At 35.1% G+C, this 25,843-nt stretch overlaps 3 protein-coding genes across 5 annotated transcripts; 2 read left to right on the forward strand and 1 right to left on the reverse strand.

Moving 5' to 3' along the window:
- Positions 1-75: 75 nt before the first annotated feature.
- On the forward strand, positions 76-4,618 carry LOC129575712 (cyclin-dependent kinase 20-like). Its single transcript, XM_055459652.1, has 7 exons — positions 76-740; positions 828-1,016; positions 1,089-1,199; positions 1,487-1,612; positions 1,697-1,803; positions 1,875-1,998; positions 2,071-4,618. The coding sequence occupies exons 1-7, from the start codon at positions 540-542 to the stop codon at positions 2,134-2,136; spliced, it is 924 nt and encodes a 307-aa protein (XP_055315627.1). The 5' UTR covers positions 76-539; the 3' UTR covers positions 2,137-4,618.
- Positions 2,507-20,906, forward strand: LOC129575710 (gamma-aminobutyric acid type B receptor subunit 2). 3 transcript variants are annotated; one of them, XM_055459648.1, is made up of 19 exons: positions 2,507-4,175; positions 4,655-4,824; positions 4,913-5,016; positions 5,083-5,404; positions 5,493-5,833; positions 7,066-7,134; positions 7,209-7,358; positions 7,439-7,579; positions 7,651-7,805; positions 7,875-7,999; positions 8,232-8,470; positions 8,540-8,650; positions 8,727-8,763; positions 11,143-11,342; positions 11,454-11,636; positions 11,692-11,900; positions 11,977-12,229; positions 12,322-12,430; positions 13,160-20,906. In XM_055459648.1, the coding sequence occupies exons 2-19, from the start codon at positions 4,671-4,673 to the stop codon at positions 13,753-13,755; spliced, it is 3,498 nt and encodes a 1,165-aa protein (XP_055315623.1). In that variant the 5' UTR covers positions 2,507-4,175; positions 4,655-4,670; the 3' UTR covers positions 13,756-20,906. The 3 variants fall into 3 exon arrangements, with proteins under 3 accessions (XP_055315623.1, XP_055315624.1, XP_055315625.1); XM_055459649.1 differs by having other exon boundaries at positions 2,507-4,171; XM_055459650.1 differs by having other exon boundaries at positions 2,508-4,175; positions 11,143-11,330.
- A 3,757-nt stretch (positions 20,907-24,663) lies between these two features.
- Positions 24,664-25,825, reverse strand: LOC129575714 (uncharacterized). Its single transcript, XM_055459654.1, has 4 exons — positions 25,462-25,825; positions 25,286-25,401; positions 25,098-25,213; positions 24,664-25,028 (listed from the first exon to the last, which is right to left on the reverse strand). The coding sequence occupies exons 1-4, from the start codon at positions 25,574-25,576 to the stop codon at positions 24,776-24,778; spliced, it is 600 nt and encodes a 199-aa protein (XP_055315629.1). The 5' UTR covers positions 25,577-25,825; the 3' UTR covers positions 24,664-24,775.
- Between the last annotated feature and the right edge of the window lie 18 nt (positions 25,826-25,843).

The following is a 25,843-nucleotide window of genomic DNA, read 5'->3' on the forward strand; positions in this document are numbered from 1 at the left end:
TATAAAAACAAATCGTGCACGGTCGCATATTTGATATGTCCGAGAAAACGATCATTGGAGGATTTCGATTCAGAAGAATCTTATACGATTATATTTGTGTGCCTTGGAAATAGTGCCTTTAGAATTCAGCATAATCCCGTAGACTGAATAAGAGCTGATGTGATGATTCTAAATTACACACACCAAAGTGATGAATACAGAATACATGCCATCGCTGTTTCTTTTCTTAAAGCTAATACGAAACTCGTAACTTATCCATCGAAATTAGATTTTGAGAAAAAATGCTTCGTTTCTGCATTGAAAATAATTTTTTTTTGGCATTTAATTTCAAACATGTGCATGTTTACTCATGGGCGGAGAAAAATTGAGCCTCTATTGACGTTTGACGTACGTTTGTTGGCTCTAGCGTTGTTATGGTAACTCGATGTAAACAACAATAACAATACTCAAGGAACGTCTAAACCGCATCGTTCAATATTATTTCAGCATGAATAATATTTTACGTTTTGTGGAAAATTGAAAATTGTCAAGGAATCAGTATGGCAGACAGTGTAAATGGACGCTATAAGTATTTGCAGAAAATTGGCGAAGGTGTCCATGGAATGGTATTGAAGGCACAAGATCTTACAATTGGAAAAGTGGTGGCCATTAAAAAAGTATCACTTCGGACAAAACACGGTGAAATATCGTTGAGCACAGTTCGCGAAATAAAAGCGCTGCAACATTGTGAATGCAAATATGTGAGTAAAAAAGAGTGTGTTTCGTGAATGTACAATTTATAAATATTCAAATTACGCGTGTAAAACCAAAATGTATGTCAATTACAGATAATGTCGTTGCTAGATGTATTCCCTGATATGACTGGATTGTCATTAGTCTTTGAATTTATGCCGCATACACTATACTCAATACTAAAAAATGATTCGATGCCATTAAGTCGGTCGACAATTCGATCATATGCGAGCATGTTGTTGCATGGCGTCAACTATATGCATAATATCGGTATCATGCATAGGGTGAGTAATATCGACTGTATTTGAACAAGCTTAAAAACATACTCATACACACAGTTATGGATTGCATTGTAGGATATAAAACCAGCCAATTTACTCATTGACGAAAACAATGTGCTAAAAATAGCCGACTTTGGATTAGCTAGAATTTATAGCCAAAATGAGGACAAATCATATTCACCCCAAGTAATACTTTCTAAAGTTGTGTGCCATTTCCATGCATACATTCCGTTCTGCTACATATGCGCAGCCCAGCTATTCATCGCAAGAATGAGATTTTTGTTTTATTTTGTTTTGTTATGTTTATTTACCGTTATTTCTCAACAAGTCTGCCTATATCAACGCATTGCCTCTGTACATAGTTTATGTCCATACGAAATGAGCCGGGCTCGATATGTAGCAGAACAGAATGTCTGTTTCAATGAAAGATCTTCCACAAAATAATTGGTTTCTTTTTCATTGAATTTTGATAGGTAGCCAGCAGATGGTATAGGGCACCAGAGCTTTTATACGGATCATCAAAATACGGGTCAGCTGTAGACATGTGGGCGATTGGATGTGTGTTTGCTGAAATGTTAAGAAGGGTGCCGCTATTCAACGTAAATATCTAAATTGATCTGAAACAATTGAACTATATATCAACTGAGTTTGAAACGGTTGAATCTTGAGAAATGCTTTTTCAGGGAAATACAGACATCGAGCAACTGGCATTGGTGATAAAAATTTTGGGAAATCCAAACATAAAAGATTGGCCGGAGATAAATTCATTGCCGGATTTCAAAAAAATTCAGTAAATATTACAGCTCTGAAAATCGATTTTTACAATAACCATCACAGTAATTTTTGAATTGAATCGCACAGTTTTTCTCACAGCAAAGGGGAGAGCTGGCAAAATGTATTCCCCACATGCACAACAGCCAACGAAATCGCACTTGTTGATGGTCTTATTCAATATAACCCAAAAAAGAGGCTAACTGCAGCTGAGGTACAGTTCAATACAGAAAAGCTTTTGACTTATGCAATGCTATGATTATTTTGTTGCCTTTCTTTAATGCAGACTTTAAATCTGGACTACTTTACCCAGTTCGACGGTGATGTGCGGAAATCTACATCCAAAATATAAATTTATTATATGATCATGTGGAGAAACATAGCATATGCAGATAGTTTTGATTTTCATAATTCAATTTCAGAAGTTGATATAATTGCATCATTGTTTGGTTTAGTTGATTGCAATTCATATCATACGAGCACAAAATATTTGGTAAGAAAAAAGCGAAGTGAATATTCAAATATTAAATTCAAATTTCTAACTAATTGAATCGTTTTTCTCTATTCTCATTCGAATGGTTCTCAAAAGATTTTCTGAAGTACTGTGATCCCATCGATTTGTGAAAATGGCGAGAAAATGGAGATTATAAAGAAATCGATAAGGTTAAAGGCATTACCGTGGAAATGAACATTTTGTGAAAAAATCGCGAGAGTACATTGTAGATTTTTTACGGGAATCACAGTACAGATAAACCTTAGCACTAGCAATCTGTGCCATTTTTCATAAGGCGTCTCCACTCGCATTGAGTTTGTATTGTGAATGTTAAGGTGCGTGCAACGCCCTTCAATGTAAAAAACAATACAAGTGGAGATGATACACGGGATTTATCTGTACTTTGGCATCGTTACTTTTTTTGTATCAAGTGAATCGTGCAACGGACGATAAGGTCAGTGGTGTCGATACCGACTATTTCGAAAAGGACGGCAAAGAAGTGATGTGTTTTGAAGTTATTGTCCAAACAACAAAAAACAAACACGAAAATCGGGTGAAACTGCCCAACGAAGATCGGCAAATGGTTGAAGTGGAAATCGGCTATGACTTCCAGTGGCCAAACACCGACGCCCTGGGAAATGTCTTCAACGATTTATACGATATGCACAAAACCAATATTTTGACACATCGGTGGAAATGGGCCCGTTGGTTTATATTTGTGCATACCAATGGAACGTGTCCGAGTTCCACGAAAATTTGGAGCCAAACGATCAAGTATTAATAAACGACGCCGACATCAACGTGTTGTTGAAATACTTGTTCTTCCAGCGTCCATTGAATCCTAATTCCGACTTTAAGGAATTGTTGTATATAACATTTTTTTGAAACGGTTGCAAAAAATTGGTGGTCCAGAAAATGAAAACATGCTCGATTTCGTTACAAAACATTGGTTTCAATCGTTGTATGTATTTTGTCGCATTCAACGCGACACCGTGATGAGAATTGAGTACATTATTTCGATATGGATTGAGAAGTGAGCTGTTCAATGGATACACTCCGGATATATTTGTACTGGATCGTGGGCTCTGAATACACTTCAACCGGTTCAGTACATTCGTAGTTGAGACGTAGCAGAACACATCAGCATTTTAGATTTAATTTTGATTTTTCGACTTTAACAATAATTCATGTAACGTTAAGCTATTCTGATTTTGTGCCCCTGCCAAAGTAATTACCGCGCCGGGAAGCAAAAGCAAACCGTGTCGGCTAGTATGATTATGTTTTCAATAAACCAAATCAAATGAAATGAACATAAAAAAGACCGAATAAATATAAAAAATCGAAAAACGGAAAAACGCACAGTTGAATCGGTTCAATGGTAAATGGTAAGTGGTTGACGTGTACGGACGTATATGTATGTGTACATCTGTACGAGGAATTTTTTCTGTGCTTTCCATATTCGGATTCTTTCGCTTTTCTTCACTCGCATGTACTGGGAAAACTGTATACATTGCGCATGCTTCGGGCTAAAGTGAAATTGAATAGATAATGATAGTTGTATGAATGAATGTTCCTCATTATGAGTCTTTGAAAACTTTGTGTAGCAAAGCTTTATTTGATTTACACTGTGGAGGAAGAAAAAATTGGTGGATTCACATTTTTTAAAATTAAAAATTCATCTCGTCGCGTGTTTCGTCTATTTGATTGACTTGGAAATCAGAATTAATATGATTGGTGGACACAAATTAAGTTTTACTTCGCAAAGTGAAGTAATTTAGGTGATTTACACACCATCACCATAGTGAATCAGGAAGAAAAAAAAGCACACTCAAATAGGGCGGATAGCATTTTGCCACTATTCGAAATCTTGATTTAAAATCGAAATTTTCAAGAAGTAGGTATGTAGCATTACAGTGTGTTAACAAGCAAATATTCTGTTTGGGTGATAACACAGCTTTTCTTTTATCTGTGGTAATACCTGTATAAAAAATAGTTTGGGACCTCGTTGAAAGATATTAGACTTTCTATGCTCTCATTTTGGACAAAAACGAAATTAGTGCAAATCTCAGAATTGTTTAATCGATTTTTGTGCCGAAGCTTCTGCCTGAAGATGACATTTATTTCACAATTCATGCTGAAACCAGAACAACGAATGAAAATTCATTAAAAATATATTACTCACATGTAACACCAAATACATTAGTTCTGCTCGTAATTTTTCGTTGTATACATTTGGTGCATTCATGTGTAAGATTGACTTAGTTGGTTTCTAGTGGATTGAAAATATCAGTGTATTGAATTTAATAAAAAAAAATGCCTGCTGTGTCAGTGAAATTCCAAATCAATGTTTTTTAATCTGTTTTTGGTTTTTCTTCAGTTCCAGTACAGAAATCATGCGAATTCTCGGTTTATATCGATTTTACGAAATTTTTAGTTTTGGTTTTCTATTGTTCTGTTGTACTATTCCGTTGATACAATGCCATCGATCCGATGTTTACATAGCGGGATTTTTTCCGTACGGCGTGGGCAAAGAAAATTCAGAAGTTGGTGAGTTTGAACTGAACAACGAAGTGGTTGTGCATTTTTCTTTAAATTAAATCGTGTTTGCTTTCTCTTTGTTGTGTATCATGTGCAGGCAGAGGAGTGATGCCCAGTGTTAAATTGGCTTTAGATCATGTTAACGAGCACTCGGATATTTTGACCAATTACCGCCTTCACATGTGGTGGAATGATACACAAGTAAATTTATATCTTTTTTTTGCTTGAACAAAATAACTGTGTTTTGTTTCTTTTTATATTTTGAAGTGTAATGCAGCTGTTGGAGTTAAATCCTTTTTTGACATGATGCATTCAGGACCACATAAATTAATGTTGTTCGGAGCCGCTTGTACTCATGTTACTGATCCCATTGCAAAAGCCAGTAAACATTGGCACTTGACTCAGTTATCTTATGCGGACACGCATCCTATGTTTACACGAGATGCTTTTCCGAATTTCTTTCGAGTAGTTCCATCGGAAAATGCATTTAATGCGCCGCGCATGGCATTGTTAAAAGCATTCAATTGGACACGAATTGGAACAATCTACCAAAATGAGCCACGATACTCTTTACCACACAATCATTTGGGTTTGTGGATTTTTAATTCAGACATTTAAAATTTTAGAATCGAATTGACAAAAATATCAAAATGGTCGAAATTATTTGCATATTATAGTGGCTGTTATGGATTCAGAAAACATCACGGTACTCGAAACCCAAAGTTTTGTCGCTGATGTTAAGGATTCTTTGAAAAAACTTCGCGAAAAAGACGTTCGAATCATTTTGGGGAATTTTAATGAGCATTGGGCCAGACGAGTTTTTTGTGAGGCTTACCGTCTCGAGATGTACGGACGTTCATATCAATGGTTAATTATGGGAACATACTCACTAAACTGGTGGATGAAAAACGATACGATTGATTGTACTCCAGAGGAATTGAAAAAAGCACTCGAAGCGGCCATTCTCACGGATTTGCTACCATTATCAACGACTGGTGATATCACCATCAGTGGAATCGTAAGATCATGATTTTTTATATTTTTGATTAAGGGTCTCAGGCGAGAAAATCGCTAATCGGGGAAATTTTTGGGGAATTCAGTTCAAAATAGGGGAATTTGTCTTTTTTATTTTAAACAACTATTTTTGTAGTTATTAGCGAAATATATCCCAGAAAAATGATATTTTGAAGGGAAAATCCCCTTTGTACACGATTTTGACATTTTGTACACTGATTCGACATTTCGTACACGAATGTGACATTTTGTACACCGATTTTTGTACACTGATTTGACATTTTGTACACGAATCGGACATTTTGTACACGAATGTGACATTTGTACACTAAATTGACATTTTGTACACTTTTTGGTCATTTTGTACACGAATTTCTGTACACGATTTTGACATTTTGTACGCTGATCAAACAATATGTACACGAATGGGATTTTCGTATATACAAAAATGTCAAATTAGTGTACAAAAATCGGTGTACAAAATGTCACATTCGTGTACGAAATGTCCGATTCGTGTACAAAATGTCAAAATCGTGTACAAATATCCAGGTCCCATTGAAGTATACAGCCGCTGACAACTAATAAGAAACGGGGGGTAAAATTTCGATTTTTCCGATTTTGTTTTCATTCATTTCTTATATTTTGATACCACTGAACAAAAAATGTATCGGCGTGAATATTTGAAGTTTTTTTACGCCAACTATGGTTATGGTTCAACTTTTGTTTTTGAAGAAAATATACGTTTGTTTCATCAAAGTTTCCAAAAAGTGTGGAGCAGCTAATTAGAAACGCATATACATTTGTAGTTATGTAAAACAATTCAACAAATGTATTCAAAAATCGAAAAATTGTGACAAAAAATCTCAACTATATTGAGAAGTACACAATTTTCCAACTTGTGTTCACATTCTGTCACAATTTATCAATTGGAGGCTGTCTCATTTTCCAAATATTAACAGATTTTCTGTGTATTACTCTTGGAATATATTGTATGGAACAAAAAAATCGAAATTTTAGGGGATAACTCCAATTCTGTATGCTGTATAAAACAAAAAAAAATTAAAATATCCATAACAAATTTTTTTCTCGCTAATATTGTTTTCGGGGAATCGTAAAATCTGGCCGGGAATCATGTCGTTTTTCGGGGAAATTCCCCGGATTCCCCCCCCCATCTGAGAGGCTTATTTTTGATTGAGAACCAATAATAATAATGGTTTTGAATGTGTATTATTTCAGACCGCTAAGGAATATTTGGCCGAATATGACTCAAGAAGGGGACGTGAATATTCAAGATTTCATGGATATGTAAGATTCATAGTGATATGTTTAGGTATAAATCGATTCGGTAATTTGGCAATAAAATCCTTTCTTTTGGGCAGACTTACGATGGAATTTGGGCTGCTGCATTGGCCATTCAATATGTGGCTAAACGAAGGGAGCATTTTATGGCAAAATTCGAGTACCGTGTCAAAGACTGGGAAAATATTTTTTTAGATGCATTAAGAAACACCAGTTTTGAAGGCGTTACGGTATTGCTAATTGTGACTTATTTTATAATGATGACGATGGTCGTCGAGGTTGGATTCAGTTAAATTCCAATTTATTTCAGGGCCCTGTACGTTTTTACAACAACGAAAGACGCGCAAACATCTTATTGAAACAGTTTCAAGTCGATAAAGAGGTCAAAATCGGTGAATTTAATTCAATCGAAAATAAACTGATGTTTGAATCTGGCGAGCAATTGAAATGGGTATGTTGAAATGTGAATATCTGGATTACTGTATAATGTAGTCCTAATTCGAAATTCGTTTCCTTCCAAAGATCGGTCGATCACCACCAAAGGATCAAACTGTTAGGATAATAGAGCGTAGTCAAGTGAATCTAACTATCTATGCCATTCTGGCCAGTTGTTCCGTTTTGGGCATTATTTTGGCCGCAATTTTCCTTGGATTTAATGTAAAATATCGAAACCAAAGGTAGGATTTCCTTTTTAGAAAACAGCAAAATAAAAACAATTGTCAAATTGAGCTCTTTATCATCTTTAGATACATCAAGATGTCAAGTCCTCATTTGAATAATCTTATCATTCTTGGATGCATGTGTACCTATTTAAGCGTTATATTTCTGGGTTTAGACAGTGGTCTCAGTGGCGTTTCTGCATTTCCATACGGTAAATCTTATTTCCTTCTTACGAAATAACTTCCCCCAACCTAACACTGTCTCCACTTCAATCAAAAATAAAACGGTCAAGTATTTTGAATAAGAGAATATATAATTATAATTGAGTGGAGAGAGTGTGTAAAGAAAATAGTGTTGGATAACTTCTTAAATGGTGATGGTTCTTTAATTTCTTAAATAATTCCATAATCTATATTAAAATCAACCATATTTGGAATTTTCAGTTTGCACTGCAAGGGCATGGCTATTGATGGCTGGATTCAGTTTGGCATTCGGAGCTATGTTCTCGAAGACCTGGCGTGTTCATTCCATATTCACTGATGTTAAGCTCAATAAAAAAGTTATCAAAGACTATCAACTGTTCATGGTGGTTGGAATTTTATTGGCTATTGATGTAGTCATCATGTTGACATGGCAATTTGCTGACCCATTTTACCGCGATACTAAACAAATTGAACCAGTAGTAAATGAACGATCTTTAGAGTTTTTTTTTTCATAGAATTCAAAAATCATATTTATTTTGAAATTTCAGCACCATCCAATGATGGAAGACGTTTTGATTGTACAGGAAAACGAATATTGCCAATCAAGTAGAATAACCATATTCATTGGAGTAATATACGCATACAAAGGATTATTATTGGTAAGACAAAAAAAATTACGGCACAAATTATTGGACGCATTCTAATGGACAAAAATACGTTATTTGTTGGGTGCAGATTTTTGGCGCTTTCTTGGCATGGGAGACCAGACATGGTAACTACTGACTTCTCTACACAAAAAGTAGTGTTGGCTTCGAACGTTTGTTCGTTCGGAAACTATGGCTTGTTCGACCGTTCGTTTTTTTTATATTTAAAATAAATTGGAAGCATTTTTGACTTTGTCATTAAAGGGGAGGCCTCTTTTGACTTCGAAATGGTCATAATCATTTTTGGCGGTTTATCACGATTTTTCGCTTTTTTCGCTAAACTGATCAGAGATGATGACTTGATGTCTTCGGCATACAGCGGTTTATTTTTGATATATTATTAATAAAGGGTGTCCCAAAAGTACCTGACCGATTTCTTTTTTGAATAAAATCTGCAATTACCGACGCATTTTTGTCATATTTGACAGGTGACGTCTCAAAACTATAGGATTTGGTTCGGAGTTGAATTTCATATGATTTTTCCATTTATGACCAAACCAGCGGCTTCTATTTTAGAGCATAGTTTGAGCCCTAAAGTTCGGGAAAATGTTGATTTTTCCGACATGGATCGATTGAATATCGTGTTCAAATGACTCCAAAATGTGGTGGACTTTCGATACAACATTTTTCAAAAATATTTTGTACGAATTAAATTGGTTTTGTTGAGAAAATTTATCAATTTCGGTCAAAAATTAGGGAAAATTCGTCAAAAAATGTTGTTTTTTCAACAAAGGTGTTGACGAACTGCTCTAAATCATTTTAAATAAGGCTACTGGAAAAAAAATTCTAATGTGATATGTTCGTCAAGTCCTAGACCGTCAATTTGAGTTAAAATTTTAAATTTTTCTTGTCCCGGTCGCCAAAACGGCCAAAACGGCCAAAACGAGCCGAAATTGGCTCAATAACGATATCTCGTAAACTATTCAAAATTTCTAATCAGTTTCTTCGGTGAAAATAAAGTATAAGATGGAAGGAAAAAGTTCTTTGAACAAACCATATCCAAAAAGACGGTGCATGATACCGAAAAGTCCTTCGGTACTTATACCTTGTGATATTAAGGGAGGACTGTTTTTGTAGTGTGAAACTTAGGGTTCGATTACTAGTTTGTCTGTCATGTATTGGGTCGGAAGCCCTATCAGCACTAAATCCTATAGTTTTGAGACGTCACCTGTCAAATATGACAAAAATCCGTCGGTAATTGCAGATTTTTTTCAAAAAAGAAATCGGTCAGGTACTTTTGGGACACCCTTTATGTTATTAATCAACATATTTTAATAACTAATAATTTTTTTGAAACACCATATTTATTAACGTTAATAAATATCACGCATTTATTAACATATTAATAATTGAACCGTTGCGACAAGAAAATTTCCTCAGAATTTTAAAGTGCAACATGACATTTTTTTATATGGCGTTGTTGTTGTAAAAGAAAGACGTGACTCAGCTCTGAGAGCTGTAGACTCTTCGTATTAAAATCGTACCATCAGTCTACTTAGTCGCAGTCTTTTTTCATGTTGCACTTTAAATTTAGAAAATTCTGAGGAAATATGTTTGTCGCAACGGTTCAATTATTGGTATGGTCATACCTCAAACTGCTTTTTGTTTGTAACTTTGCTAGAAATGGCCCTTGACTAAGCTGTCAAACATATACTAATATATTGCGCATGGCAGAAATATAGATGGCGCTAACAGTCAAAAATACTCCCAATATACGAGAGATATGTGAATTAGAGAGGATGGTGAATTTTCGGTTATTAATATGGTGAGGATTTCATTAGAAATCTAATAAAATTGACACCATATTAATTACCGAAAATTCGCCACACTAATTACTATTAATAAAACCAAAAAAAAAATCGCAGAAAACGCGATGAATCGCCAGAAATGAATGTTTCCATCTTTGATCATTTTGCAGTCGGAAAAAGTGTCTTCTTTCATGACAAAGTCAGTGGAACACACTCTGCTTTCAGTCTTGTCCGAAAAATTCAAATTTTATTTGTTTCCTATGTATTTTAAATGTAAAAAAACCAAACGGTCGAACAAACGAACATCAAACATACTTTTCGAACAAACGAACGAAAACGACAATTTTTTTCCAGCCTCTCTGATCGTCTGTATAAATAGATAGGAAACGTCAAACAAGAACAATAAAGCGACACCTGGAGACTGGTTGCAGAAATAGAGAATCATGCACATAGTTCGCTATAACAAGTACGCGTCGGTGTTAGTGGGTTTGTGTTAGTTCGAACATTAAAAGTAATGGCACATTGCACTTAGTCCCCAGGCGGAGCTGTATGGTTTACTATTTTCATGATCAGAAAGGCTGTTTTTTTTTCAAGTTGTCGAACGGTCGAATGGTCGAACAGGTGTTCGAAAATGTTCGACAGCCAACACTAACAGAGTCCTAATGATTAATATCCCCTTTTTTCCATTATTGCAATTAGTTTCAATACCAGCGCTCAACGATTCGAAACACATTGGTCTGAGTGTGTATAATGTGCTGATAATGTGTATCATGGGGGCTGCGATTGCCCTAGTGCTAGCAGATCGTCGAGATGCTGTTTTCATTTTGATCTCAGTATTTATAATATTTTGTACAACGGCAACGTTGTGCTTGGTGTTCGTACCGAAAGTAAGAATTGTGGTACCTAACATTTTTGTTTGGATTCTTATTGTCGATGCAGTTGCATGTGATTTTTACTTATCGTCTCTTAGATGGTGTATTTGACATTGATTGTTTGGTTTGTTTCTGTAGGTAGTCGAAATGCGACGTAATCCACAAGGAGCTGTTGATAAACGAATTCGAGCTACACTTCGGCCAATGTCGAAAAACCGACGAGATTCATCGGTTTGTGAGTTGGAGCAACGTCTCCGTGACGTTAAGACAAACAATTGTCGTTTTAGAAAAGCTTTGCTTGAAAAAGAGGCTGAACTACAGGTAATAATTTCATTTTTATTTTATCAGTTAAATATTTAATTCGATTGAATTTTAGGCACTTATTCGCAAATTGGGCCCCGAGTCACGTGCTTGGATTGATGGAACCACTGAATCAGAACCACTTCTTAACCGACCCACTCTATCGGTTCCAATCGTTCGACGAGATATGCCCAGCACAACTGATGTAACTGATATGACTTCAGTTGGCAGCATGACATCCACGCATGACTCTGAACACGTTACCACCATGGCTGACGGAAAAAAGTAGGTTTGCAAACAAACACAATAATAATGATATTAATCCGTAATAAATTCCCATTCTCAAATATCTTTTTCTCAGCTCAAATCTACAAACTGATCTCCAACAATTGAGTGCCCAAATGATGTCCGCACAACAAAAATCGCAGCAGCTCATTGAAAATAATAACAATCAACCGCTGATGGATCCATCACAGAAAAGGCGTCTAAGTCGGTCTCAGGAAAATAACATAATTGATAAGATTTCATTACCGTTGGATAATTATGCAAAATTAGCCAATGAATCGCACTACATCAAGAATAAAACCCTTCAGTCGCCGGTTAATCGATATAAGGTTTGTTTTGTTCGTTAGCTAAGGTTATGAAGAGTTCTTTGGTATTCAAATTTTTTTCATAATAAATTGTTTTCATTATATCCAAATTTTAGGAACTTGAAGAAAAAACAATAAAAAATCGTTCGCAATTAATTTTGTCATCATTAACGCATTCGAACACTGAGTTGAACAGTATTTGTCCGCACAAAGAGAGCACAAAAAGTAAGAGCAATACTCAATGAAGCAGCGGACTTGTCGTCATACGCATAGATGTAGCATTTCACTGGATTTAGCGATTCGTTAGTTGCCGAAACACCGTCTGATATTCGGTATGCCGTATATTCGGTAAGCTGAAATGAATGTCCGAGAATGAAAACGCAACTTCTATTCACAACACATATAAGTGAAACAAAAATAAAAAATTTATTGAAATGAAACAACAAAATCGAATTTTTTCAAAGTGTAACAACAAAAAAGATTTTTTTAAAGTGTAACATCGGTATGTAGTAAGTGTAACAACATACCGATGTTACACTTTAAAAAAATCTTTTTTGTTGTTACACTTTGAAAAAATTCGATTTTGTTGTTTCATTTCAATAAATTTTTTATTTTTGTTTCACTTATATGTGTTGTGAATAGAAGTTGCGTTTTCATTCTCGGACATTCAAATATAATTTCGTTTGCGGCACCGCGCGTTAGGAATTTATGTTAAATATAACGTCGTACTTCATCGTAGTAGCCATAGGTCATTTGGCTAACCGAATATTGGGATATCACGTGATATATCTAGTTGACTGCATAGATGATGTTTCGGCAACTAACGAATCGCTAAATCAAGTGAAATGCTACATCTTCGCGTGTGACGACAAGTCCGCTGCTCCCTTGAGTATAAATATTCAAAGTTCGATTGGATATAGAAAATATATCATTCAATTGGTTTACAATATACAGATTTGAATCAAGAACCACATCGACGGGTGAGCGTTGGGGCTGCAATGAAAGGTAATTTTGTTGTGTCGCAGAGTGACTTATGGGATACGCACACATTGTCGCATGCAAAACAAAGGCAATCACCTCGCAATCATCCAAATCCACAACGTTGCCAAGAGCATGTACACAGTGTACCACACGAACAGAACAGTCTAATATCGGCGCCAATACAGCGAAGCGTTTCAGAGAAAAATCGGACCAAACATCGGCACAAACCGAAAATATTGATGGGACAATGCGAAACCGACAGCGAACGTGAGCGTGATAATCGCAATCCAACGACGCCACAACGAAAACTTGCCAAATCAATACAGCATTCCCATCATCATTCATCGCCGAATGTAGCACCGGAAAAACAGCGAAAACATCGCAGTAGCAAAGCTGAACTCTATGGTGCTAGCTCTGAATCGGAACTTCTTGACGGTGACACCGCCATTCTGCCGATATTTAGAAAATTACTTACCGAAAAACAGCCACGGTATCGCAGTCGAAACAATGTAGTCGGTGCCAGTTGTCCTAATATATCGATTAAGTGTGATATCGTAGAATATTTGTAAACACACACAAACACAAACACAAACACAAACTCACATACAAATTACACACACCAATCAATGAACAATTCATTCAATATTCAATTAACGGTATCATCATCGAATTGGTATTAGGTGCCACATTTGACGTGGTTGTCTGTAGTAGCTTTGAAAGCGTTCATCACCATAGTCTATTGAATCAACATGAACCAAAGTGTAGTTAAAATTAGTAACAAGCCCTACTTTCGTGCAAGTAGCTGCAGTCCACCCCAGGCACTAATGAAAAAAAAAAACTTTCGGTAGTACATGTTTATGAATCACATGGCCAACATCGCAAGCATGTTCGTAGCACTTGGGTTGGTTCTCAACATAGTTCAGGATTTGGTGTTTGTCCACGAACATCGTACGGTTGATTATAACTAGTGAAATGCAAACCAAATGAATCGAAAAAATAGGAATTTGATGTGGATGAATTCGGAATAATGAAAATATGTCCCACGAAAAAAAATCAGACCACGTCTACAGCTATGTTTTTCCATGTCCATATAGTTCAGACCTAGTCTAGAAATTACTCAGCATTGCTATGACATTTCAGGCCTGATCTACGCTCAATTCGCTCCCAATCTTATATGGAGATGATATGAACTCGTAAGAATAAAATCAACGTTTAACGTTGGTATGCTCATGCTCACGTATCACAGCACAACTCAGTCGCATAACTGGACGAAACAAAATTTTGTTACGTGAATGTGGAATACTGCAAATTGCAGTCTGCAATACATATATTCAGTGGCAATTTCGTTCGGTACAATTTTTTGATTAGCCGTTGTGTATAAGGTAGCTATACTTTATTCACACAAATTAAAATATGAAGATACTGATTTCTTCAGTTTGGAAATACAAAATAAATGAGATTATGTTATTTGTTTACATGCATTTGTGATGTGATTCCAATTGAATAGTTTCAACTCATTTGAACCATTTTTAATGAAAAGATTTAAGTGAGTGAAGAGTGTGCGTTACATTTTCAATGAATCAATTAAAATGTCGTTTCTTGACGAAGCAAGGCGAAAGAAGAACGCGCATCCACACAGAAAGGAAATACAGGGCGAATACACATCGTCACTGAAATATTGTTCGGATGCCATCCATCGATATAACATTGTTTTTGCTGCGCGCACAGTTTGTGTGTAGTCGATGTGGCTGTATACAGTAACGCACGCCACTTATACAGTAACTTGCGTCGTCGATATGATGAGATGCTTAGCCATCCAAAAACGTTTGTTTGATACCAACACACAGGGCATAACTATCCCTTCGACAATATGTCGCTAGTGGTATATGCTCTTGCTGCCATTGTATGATACAAACATCACGATTGACCTCTTTTAGTTTATTATTTATTCCCTGGGGCTAATTTTTATGCGCGAAGTTGAGAGTAGTGTATGTTTCACAGACTTTGTTCTGGAAAGAGAACAGTATGTTTCTAAGCAGTATAAATAATTCATTGATTTCAACAAATATATGTAGGTTTATCGTCTTTTACAAAGTTAAAAGCCCAACAATTTTTGCGAAGACGCAAATTCGATCTTTCTTGTCATTAGTTCAGCAATCGCAAACAACCATGAGTGAAATATACTCTACTTTATCAAAAAATAAGTCATCAAAAAACATATATGTTATTGTACACATATACACTCACCCATAGATATAAACATAGCAAAACATTGTTGTAGACCTGTCTGTTTTTCGAATTGAGCATTATAGTTGTTACGACATATGGTCTTTACAGGTTTTTATATCCTATTTTACGTAGAAAACTTCGAGGGCATGCACTGTCAGAATTTCCAACATTTTTCTGTTGGTATCTTTGGTAATATACGAAAATCACGGATATCTGTGAATTTCGTATATTACCAGAAATATCAATAGAAAAATGTTGAAAATTCTAACAGGCATTCAGTGCTGCTTAATGGCGAGCGCGGCTCTTGCATTCGCAGCCAGCTATTTCTCGCAGTTTTACATTGCCAATACATTTCCTTATGGGGATTTTTATTTTGTTTATTTTTTGTTGTTTGTATACAAATCTACCTATCTTTTTGCATTGTCTCTACATACTTCTTATGTACATATACTATGTACAGTGGCTATGCGTTGATATAGGTAGACTTGTAGACAAATAATGGTAAATAAACAACATACATACAAGAGCCGCGCTCGATATTAAGCAGAGATGGAGTAAATGACCGGTATATATACATTGATATACCTTTGCGTTAAATAACGCGTTCGCTGTCACTAAAGTATTATCTAACGCGTGCTAACGCGTGCTCTCAACGCAAAGGTATACGTTTAAGTACATTTTTTTACCGATACACATTTCCATACACTTGCGGTAAACGATGAACCATCTCTGATATTAAGCAACACGGAATGTCTGAATTCTAACAGTGTGGTGGACAAATAGTATTAAAATATTACAATGACACGACCAGGATTTTTTTCGACGTGTTTTATATAGTGATGTAACATCATTATTCTTGTCGATATATTAGCTGAAATTTACAAACAAGTTCCAAAAGTGATTTACTTCTATAGTGATGTCAATAAAGACGATCAATGAAGCAGCGGACTTGTCATCACACGCGTAGATGTAGCATTTGACTTGATTTAGAAATTCGTTAGTTGCCGAAACGTCGTATATGCAATTCACTCCATACTTTACGTGAAATCCTAATATTCAGTTAGCCACGGCTATGAAATCCATACGGACGACAACATTCGACCTGCTTTTAGTGGTCATACACACAACACATAACACACATTGAGCGGTCAATATATACAAACAATACAGACACGCTAGCATAGGATTTATACGGTTTGCACGAAAGGAAATCTTCAACTATCACCACAAGCGTCGTGTCAGTTGAGCTCGTCTCTTGTTTACATTGGAAATACGTGTTAATGTTGTTGTAGCTTCATCGCCGTGCAGTAAGCTGAAGTGTGATTTCGTTTGACGCATCGCGCGTAGACAATTCACGTTAAATATAACATGAATTCCTATATACTCTTCATCAGAGTAGCCATAGGTATACATAACGCGCAGCGCCGCAAACCATACTTCGGCTTACCGAATATTAGGATTCCACGTGAAATTCAGAGTGAACTACATATACGACATTTCGGCAACTAATGAATAGCTAAATCAAGTCAAATGCTACATCTACGCGTGTGACGACAAGTCCGCTGCTACATTGAACGGTTTTCAGCGCCACCTCTTTCGTTCACCATATACGCTAGTCAATTAGCTGAAGAACGTTCAATCTTTGCACCGTTCAATTTTCACGATCCAATCATATCGAATGACAGCTTAGTCGATTTTGCGACAGGGGCTCTGAAACTCGTCGTATTTGACCAAAACCTGGTAGCAATGACATAATAATTTGCATATGAAAATCGTGATCAAGAGCTTTTTATTCACTATTCGGCATACACTGTAAAAGAAAAGTCTGTAATCTGAATATTTAATATTTCCAAATATTGATTCCATTGCACCAAAGCAATATGTAAACAAAATCCAAAATCGCTTTTAAACAAACAATATCGAAGTATTTTTTGTTCTAACGACTTAACATTGAATACACGTCGCTTGTTTGATTTGAACTAGCCACAAAGCCAAAACGACCTTGCGAACTGGGAAGGATAAAAAAACATCTTACACTATCATTGGTGCTAGTGGCACACTCTATATAAAATGGTTCTAGTGCCCCACTTGTAAAAAACACACCAAAATATGAACTAAAAGCCTGTTCCAGCTTCTTGATATCAATTGATTGGATGTATAAAAGAAGGAAATTAAACAAATAATAGAATTTAAGCAAGGAAGTTCACCCAAAAGTTCAGGGGAACATGCTCGCTCTGCGTTACGCGTAGAGTCCATTAGAATCTAGGTCTAGTTTGTTATTGCATAACAAACTATAATTGAGGCGTTACATGAAATGTACTACAACACAATATATGGATGTATTATTGGGTCTATGCGTTAATTTCCGGGCTTTATTTAAAAAAAACTCATTCATTTCAATAACAAAATGAAATCATAAACTAATGAAATTACTGTCAATCGGAAGCGACATCCTTTGCCTATATTTCACGCAATTTACAGAAACCATCTCGAAAAACTAACGGTACTTTTGACCCTATGAACGGGTCGATCCATTTTTCGGGTTTTTCCAAAAAAATCGAACCGTTCTCCACTTAGGTGATTTTTAATCGTCTGTATCAAATGGTAGTCAGAAGGTGGAATGTCTGGAGAATACAGCGCGGATATAGCGGGTGTTTATATTCAATTGGTTCTTAGGAATTTTCAACTTTTTCGGTAGAAAGTCATTGAAAAATTTTGCCTCGGGGAACCAATTTTTTTTAAATATTAAGCTATTTTTCCAATCCTGCTGTTAGAAATTGGTATATAACGATTAGCTATTGTTAGGAACGATCAAATCTAATATTTTGATATTATTTTACCTCCACACAACGGACAATATCTTCCCCACCCCCGCATATATGGCAAATCACCCATTTTCGAAAGACTGATTGCGCCTCCCTCTATAATGACAAGGAGAAACAAGCAAAATATGATTCTTTATGCTTGATTCTATCGAGAAGGGTCCATTCTTCATAATCAGTGCCAACCCGATACAAACATAATGCTTTTTTCATTATTTATTCTTGTGAAAAAAAAACAGCCTTCGCAAAAGTCGATTTTCAGACTCGTAGATCTATCATTACAGGTTGGAAAAAAATTAATTTTGTGAGACTTCAGAAAAATGAGACATACCGAAAAAGATAGTATTTTGACAATACTTTAACATAAGGGTAGCAACAATATTGCCCGATGCCTTATAATACAAATTACACCATCTTCTGACGAAGCCCGGAAATTAATGCCTAAACCCAATAGATAGCATACACAGTACAATGAAGTTCAGGTCACCCAAAATCAGCTAAACTTCTGTATAAAATTCAGTGCTACCACACTAACCAATACACTACATCATAATGTATGGAAATGAAAATGTTCAAGTATCGTATTGATGATAACGTTTTAATCATAATTTGTAGTTAGTCACAGATAATAATTCAATATAAAACTAGAATCTGTTACAGAATTGAACCCGTGAGCATAAAAACAACGTATTGACTCTTCGCCGATGAATACGAAACGCAAAAAAATCGCCGAACAAAGTGAAACACCAATCTGTTATTGGATCAATATGAAACATGAAATCGTTGGCCACTATTTTATTTACGTTGCACTTTGTTTCGAAGCGCGGCAAGTGTTTCATTTTGTTCCAGTAACAGAACGTTGTATCACTTTGTTCGGCGACGCGCTCAATGTACTGTTTTGAAAAAATATGCATGATTTGATACAGTTTTGTGCGAGTGCAACATAAATTCTGTTCGCTTGAAAGTGAATCGTGAAATATCGGCTGACTATAGAAATTGTGTTTCACTTTAATTGAAACAAAAATGTTTGATACAATTTTGAGTCCATTGGTATGATGATTCATTTTAATGGTGGTTTTTGATCGTGATTTGTCTATGAAGTGAAAATTAACTGATAAGGAGTGCGAATTTCGATGTGCCGATAATACCAATAGAGCAGAAAAAAATACTATATGAAAATCGAAAAAAATTTAAACTTTTTTTTTCGACTGTTGCCTATTTCGGATCGTCTACATGGGAAGTTTGTATGAAATCCTCGGAACGCGGGTTCACGCCGCTGTGAATACATTGGTTTATATAGTGAAATCTATACATGGCCAAAACACGGACGCAAAACACCCATTCTATTTCGCTCCCACTTACGTGCAATTTTTACCCGTATAACAAAGTAGTCTGCTTTACTGTTAAAAAGATGTGCGCAGTAAAGAAACAAGAACGTACATGTTTCAGCAACGTTAAAGTGCACGTAAGTGTGAGCGAAATAGAATGGGTGTTGTGTTAAAATGAATCATCATACCAATGGACTCAAAACTGTATCAAATCATGCATATTTTTCCAAAACAGTACATTGAGCGCGTCGCCGAACAAAGTTACAAAGTTACTGGAACAAAATGAAACACTTGCCGCGCTTCGAAACAAAGCGCAACGTGAATAAAATAGTAGCCAACGATTTCATGCTTCATATTGATCCAATAACAGATTGGTGTTTCACTTTGTTCGGCGATTTTTTTGCGTTTCGTATTCATCGGCGAAGAGTCAATACGTTGTTTTTATGCTCACGGGTTCAATTAATGTACGTTTCATGTAACGGTAAAAAGACCTGATTGAATCGACTAAACATCAAAAAGGAATTGTTAGTATACAAGTAGTTTTTTCGACAAACAATTAAAACAATGTAATTGAATGTCCTTAAAATGCAAATCAATTCATATGAGCATCTTGAAAATACTTACAATTGTCATTTTTGTAGATAATGAGTCCAAGATAATATTTGATACAAAATACTTACTTTTGTTCGGATGAATTTAATTTATGCATCATGTGCTTCACACATTAATTGCTTGAATGAAGCTAAATGATGAAATCATAAGCTTCATTTTTATCACAAACAAACAAAAATTCTCGCAATATACATTTACTTCATACTTTGGAATATCACTGAAATATATTTTTATATTTATTTCAGTAATATTTCAATGTATGCAATATTTTGGATTCCGAAATTACCGCAATAAAGAACTAATCACACAATTAAGTACAAATAAGTTGTTGAGAATGAAAATGTTATGAGCCGAAACCACCCGTTAATATGCGAGTCATTCCTTTGTTCCTGATAAGAGCTAGAAGACGGATGCAATATTCCAGAACATTTCAAGATCTTCATCTTTGCTTCAGACACGATTTCCCACTGGTAGCATATAAATGGGTGATTTCGGCTAATCACATGTTTATTCAACAACAAATAATACGCAACTATGTCACCGACCGATTACCTTATTTCAATGTTCTGTCGTTCTTTTTGTGATACAACCGATAATGTTAGTAATAGTTTGATAAATAAAAATCCAAAATTTAAAATCAATGTCCAGTATGTGTTCTTTAATATTTTGAAATTTTAATTTTAGTGTAAAAATTGAATCGCATAAATGTTAAGAATGTATTTAATTTGTTTTTCCGTTTGGCCAAAAATGGTTTGCGATATTCTTAAACTAAAGAGCGACATTCGATCATAGATTGTGCACAATAATGCGGCAATTGGGCGCCTTGCAGCAGAACATCGCTCAGACCCTGAAAAAGAAAAACCAATGAATGTTTGTTTTGATTTAAATAAATTTTCATTCAACGAATTTAGTTCACTTACACTTATCGCTGGTACACAGACAGTTAGTGGATGCACAAAGATGTACCACCCAGCGCAGAAGCCGGCTATGAACAATGACACGATAAGAAGAATCAGCCAGATGATGAACCACAGTGGATTTTTCATTCTATAAATTGTTATTCACTTTAAATGTTTGTTTACTTAAGTTAAATGCATTAGAATAAAAACAACGCATGATACGTTCACACGCCGAGGCGCAACTCAGAACAATTGCGCTTCAAAACGAATTAAAATTTTGTTTCGCTTTGTGATGCAACTGGTTTTGAGTTGCGCTTTGATACGTGAGCACTCTACTGATCTCCATTTGTATATTAACTAAAGCTCTGTGTGCAAAGAAAGTGACTGACTTACTATGAGTGTAATAATCTAAATTCAGTGGGCGAGGGTTTCATTTGAAGTGCTGAGAATACAGACGTGTGCAAAAATCCTAGAGGGTATGAAAATTTGGCAGATGGTGGTCGAAATTTTCACAATTGGTAACTAAAAATTGTTTGCCGAAAAAAGTGAAGACCTAAAGAAAAGGTCCTCACTTTTGAAAATCGATTCTATCTAGTGTAAACTAGTCAAAATCGCTCGAAGGGGGTCTCCGATTTTCAAATCCCAGATGGGGGGTAAAACCGGAAACTACCCCCCCCCCCCTTGCACACGTCTGTGAGAATATTCAATGGACGTTGTTAATCTCGAATAAGTTGTAAGATATTTCAGAATAATTTTCGGGAGTTTTTAGCTGTGATTACAACAACACTTGTCCCGCTTTTTCGTCCAACTTTTTCCTAGTTCCACATGCATAATAAGAATTGAAACACGTCCAACGAATATTCTCAACAGTTCACATATGTGTTCATATCTGTTTATTTTGTTTGAATATAAAAAATCCATGGAATTCAATCGAATCAATTTTTAAAAGTGTGTTCACTTCCTAGGCATTACTTAATTGGTTAAATTAACCGTTAGCATATTTCGAATATCATCGAATTGAAAAGAGGCATTGAATAATGATGTTCAATATACGGTACCATGATTCAAATTGTACCGAATTCCAATTTGCAGCTATACTATCATTAGGCATACACACGTTCCGTTAAATATTTACTCAAGCTAAGCATTCTAATAAGCAAGCGATTGCGTACCAATTAATAACAGCCCGAATGATAATAAATTGCATGGCATTCGCATTGTTTCAGCTACGTGATTCAATGAATTCAACGTCCTCCAAATAAAATGGGAATATCAGCTCTTATCGTACCGTATTACTTGCATTTTTAATAGCTGTTTTTAAATAATTGACTCGAAAACACTCAATATAGGTTTTCAAACCAAACTGTCCATATACGGTGCTTGCCATATAACTTGATCGTGCATAAGAATGCATTCGAATGAAGTTTTGAGGCATTGAAAATAGCTAATGAATTTCCTTCTTCGATGAGTGGAATTTCATTTTTTTTTTACTTGCAGTTCTTAATTCTAATTTAGGTGTAATCACATGATTTAAAAATACAGTTCGCCATTACTGCTTATTATGCAAAAAAGTACATGATTGTTGATTAAATTGCCATATAATTGGTGATCAATCGTTTGATTTGAAACACAAAGTAGCGTGCATGAGTGGTTTGCCTTTCAATCTGAGATGCTTTCTTCTTTATTTTTAAATTTGATTACGATGAAATTCGGTTTTTTTCCATATATTTTTGTTCGTGTTTAAAGTAATTCACATTGATATCACTGCCTTGGTCTTTGTATGTTGTTTACTATTTTGATGAATTGAAAAGAAAACACCACGTCAATTGTTCACTGTAAAAAAAATGCCTAGGGGGAACCGGGAATTTTCCATCTACAAAATTCGTCTCTATCATTCAAATTTAATACCATCTGTATGTAAACTCAAATATTTGACCAAATCTGTAATTATTGAATCGCATCCAATCTGAATGATACTTTTGACATTATCACAATGTGGTAGATTTTATGACAGCTAAACTGATAGAAATACCAATTCGTTGTAATAACAACGCGCAACTGAAAGTGATAATTTGCACTGAATCATCTCTGGAGTAAGTTTGAAAAATTTCACAGTTGTAAATTTCCAAAAATAATCAGAAAAAAGTAGTCACACATATTTACCACCAAATTGAAATGTCAATTTGACAGTATCAACAACACTATCCCCAGATGCAAGCTCAAATGGCTGTCAAATGAACTGTCAAAAAAACTGGAATATCTACCAAAACTATGTTAAATCTGATCATATCTAATGACATCTACTAAATTTGAAAGAAAAAAATTAAATCTAGATTTATATTCAATTTTCTAAGGCGTGGTCAGCCCCTAGAAAAATGCTATAATGAAAATTTGCAAACAAAATTGAATCACCTATTCTAGGTAACTGATGAAATAATTTCCAAATGATTCTCTGAAAAACGTGTACATATTCCTGATTTTTTTTCCGTTCAAGTGCCATAAGAATTTGTATTCGTAATTTCGTTCAATAATTCAATTTAATCAAAAAGAATATATTATATTTGGGTATTAGGTCATTTAATTGCATTTAGAAGCTTTAGTTTAAAAGTTTTGTGTTGCTTTGAAAAATCGTTGAAATTTCGGTACATACGAAAAATAAGGAAGATATTCTCAATTTACCTTATATCGGTGATATCGGCTTTTGGGAGCACTTAATGTAATGTAAACAATGTATGCGGCAATAATAAATAGCGCAACGTGGAAATACTAAATGAACCAATTATCAGTAAGCGACGGTGAAAATGTTAGAGTTTCAACGAATAAAAAACAAGTAAACATATATATATGACGCTTGCGTGATCACTGATCAGACTAGAAGCGAAGCAAAAGATTTGATATAATAGTAAAATAAAGTAAAAATACGAAACGAAATACACTTTGTTGAAGAGTAATGAATTCTTCTTTGAAGTAAACAACTTATGATCAAATATGACTAAATATACACGTTTTCAGACGGTTGATATAGTATAATCATTCACTGTATTCATTACTTAGCCTACCAACACATCAACAGATACACGCCTCGAGCTAAACCAATGAGTGTCATCATTCAATACATTCACATTCACAAAAATCGTTCACTACGAAAGATGCAACAGTATAATTATATGTACGTATTCGCCTTCTCCTGTTGCTTATGCCCATTATGATCTCGTCCGTATGTGTGTATTTTTCTGCGTGTGTATGTGGGTGCGCTTGATACTTGTTTTTTTTTTTCATCGGTTTTAATGTTTTGCTCTCAATGAATGTGGGTATTATTCACATTTGAATTCAATGAAAATCTTAAGCATTTTAAGCAAGGAAATATGCATTTTATTCTAAACTGTGTGCACCCAAATCTTTTGACGAAACGATTCCCTTTTTATACTGACAAACATCTTTTTGCCATATTGGAAGGTGCACAGCGCACTTGAATGAATGAATGAATGTTGGAATTAAATCCAGAAATAATAGCGTGATAACCAACCATATATCTCTAATATCCACACATAATAATGTGAAACGAATAAAAAACAACTCAATTAAAATTCGTTTTTCTTACTTTTCATAATTATTTTTGCATTTAATAAACAAAAATACTTCATCTAAATATATTCGAAAGGTAAAAAACGTCTTGAATTTAGCAAGGTTTCTTATAATCTATAATGATGTGTGATGCCCATATTCATCGAAGAATAAATCATTCCACTCATCTAGATGTGGACTGCCCAGTTTTATGTAGTTCCATAGTGTGGTGGTTTCATCTATTTGCTTTGAATCTGCTGATATCTTCTCCTGAAATGGACGCAGTTTGTCAGCTGTGGCGACGTAGCCCATCAGAGTAGTATGGTTTTGTGTTCTGATCTCATGGAATCGAAGTTTTGTGCATTCGCCAAGCATACATTTTTTGAATCTATGGAGAAATAAATTTTTTTTTCCTTAAATTGTATTCTATTGTGGTTTTGTTAACAATTACACCTACGCATTTTTCGTGTAAACATATCGGTCATCTCGTGTGATTGATTCACTTTTGTTTGTGTGATTTTTCAGATCGGTCACCTTTTCCCTCAATCGATGAATTTGATTCTGAAGATCTACCTGCCAACAAAAAGGATTCGTTGATTGATAACTTTTCAATGCTATCATTTCAAAATCGAATATGCGTGTTACTTGTGATTCTCGTAAGAAGGCTATGACTTCACGGTGTTCATTCAATACTTTTTCAGCCATTATGAGTTGAGTCTTTCGTTCATGCATCGTTTGATACATTGTGCTGTTCGCAATTGCTGTAAAATGAAATGTTGTGATCAATCTACTTATATATAACAATTATTATTTGGTGTTACCTAAAAAGTGCAACTTTTTGTATAAGCGTTTTGTTCTGAATGCCAATTGCTTGCTGACTACTTTGTCAGAATTGACTATATTCTGCAAACGCAATTCAATATCTTGATTGTTCATTTTGGCAAAAGGTAATCACGAAATCGTATTTGTTTTGTTCGACTCTTGTTGTTCCAACTAAATGGATCCAGCTAATAAAGTAAACAAAGAATGTTCTGTTTCACGAGATAAATGTCCGTTGCAATATCAAACGTCAGAGTGAGCATTCAATTTTGAAAATGTCCTAATGTCACAGCGAATCCATTTCATTTTTCATACTTGTTTCATTTATTGAACATTTTCTTTTTGTTGCAATTTTCTTTCGAAAATAAATTGAATAATTTTGAA

The sequence above is a fragment of the Sitodiplosis mosellana genome, unplaced genomic scaffold (genome assembly GCF_009176505.1).
Source record: "Sitodiplosis mosellana isolate CC-2019 unplaced genomic scaffold, AAFC_SMos_1.0 Smas_scaffold_6167, whole genome shotgun sequence".
Lineage (NCBI taxonomy): Eukaryota > Metazoa > Arthropoda > Insecta > Diptera > Cecidomyiidae > Sitodiplosis > Sitodiplosis mosellana.

Coding starts and splice junctions, on each gene's coding strand:
- LOC129575712 (XM_055459652.1), top strand. CDS start 540: ATGGCAGACAGTGTAAATGGACGCTATAAGTATTTGCAGAAAATTGGC. Junction 741..827: donor AACATTGTGAATGCAAATAT/GTGAGTAAAAAA, acceptor TGTCAATTACAG/ATAATGTCGTTGCTAGATGT. Junction 1,804..1,874: donor CCGGATTTCAAAAAAATTCA/GTAAATATTACA, acceptor TGAATCGCACAG/TTTTTCTCACAGCAAAGGGG.
- LOC129575710 (XM_055459648.1), top strand. CDS start 4,671: ATGCGAATTCTCGGTTTATATCGATTTTACGAAATTTTTAGTTTTGGT. Junction 4,825..4,912: donor CAAAGAAAATTCAGAAGTTG/GTGAGTTTGAAC, acceptor TATCATGTGCAG/GCAGAGGAGTGATGCCCAGT. Junction 5,405..5,492: donor TTTACCACACAATCATTTGG/GTTTGTGGATTT, acceptor TGCATATTATAG/TGGCTGTTATGGATTCAGAA.
- LOC129575714 (XM_055459654.1), bottom strand. CDS start 25,576: ATGAACAATCAAGATATTGAATTGCGTTTGCAGAATATAGTCAATTCT. Junction 25,402..25,461: donor CAAAAAGTTGCACTTTTTAG/GTAACACCAAAT, acceptor TTCATTTTACAG/CAATTGCGAACAGCACAATG. Junction 25,214..25,285: donor CCTTCTTACGAGAATCACAA/GTAACACGCATA, acceptor TTTTGTTGGCAG/GTAGATCTTCAGAATCAAAT.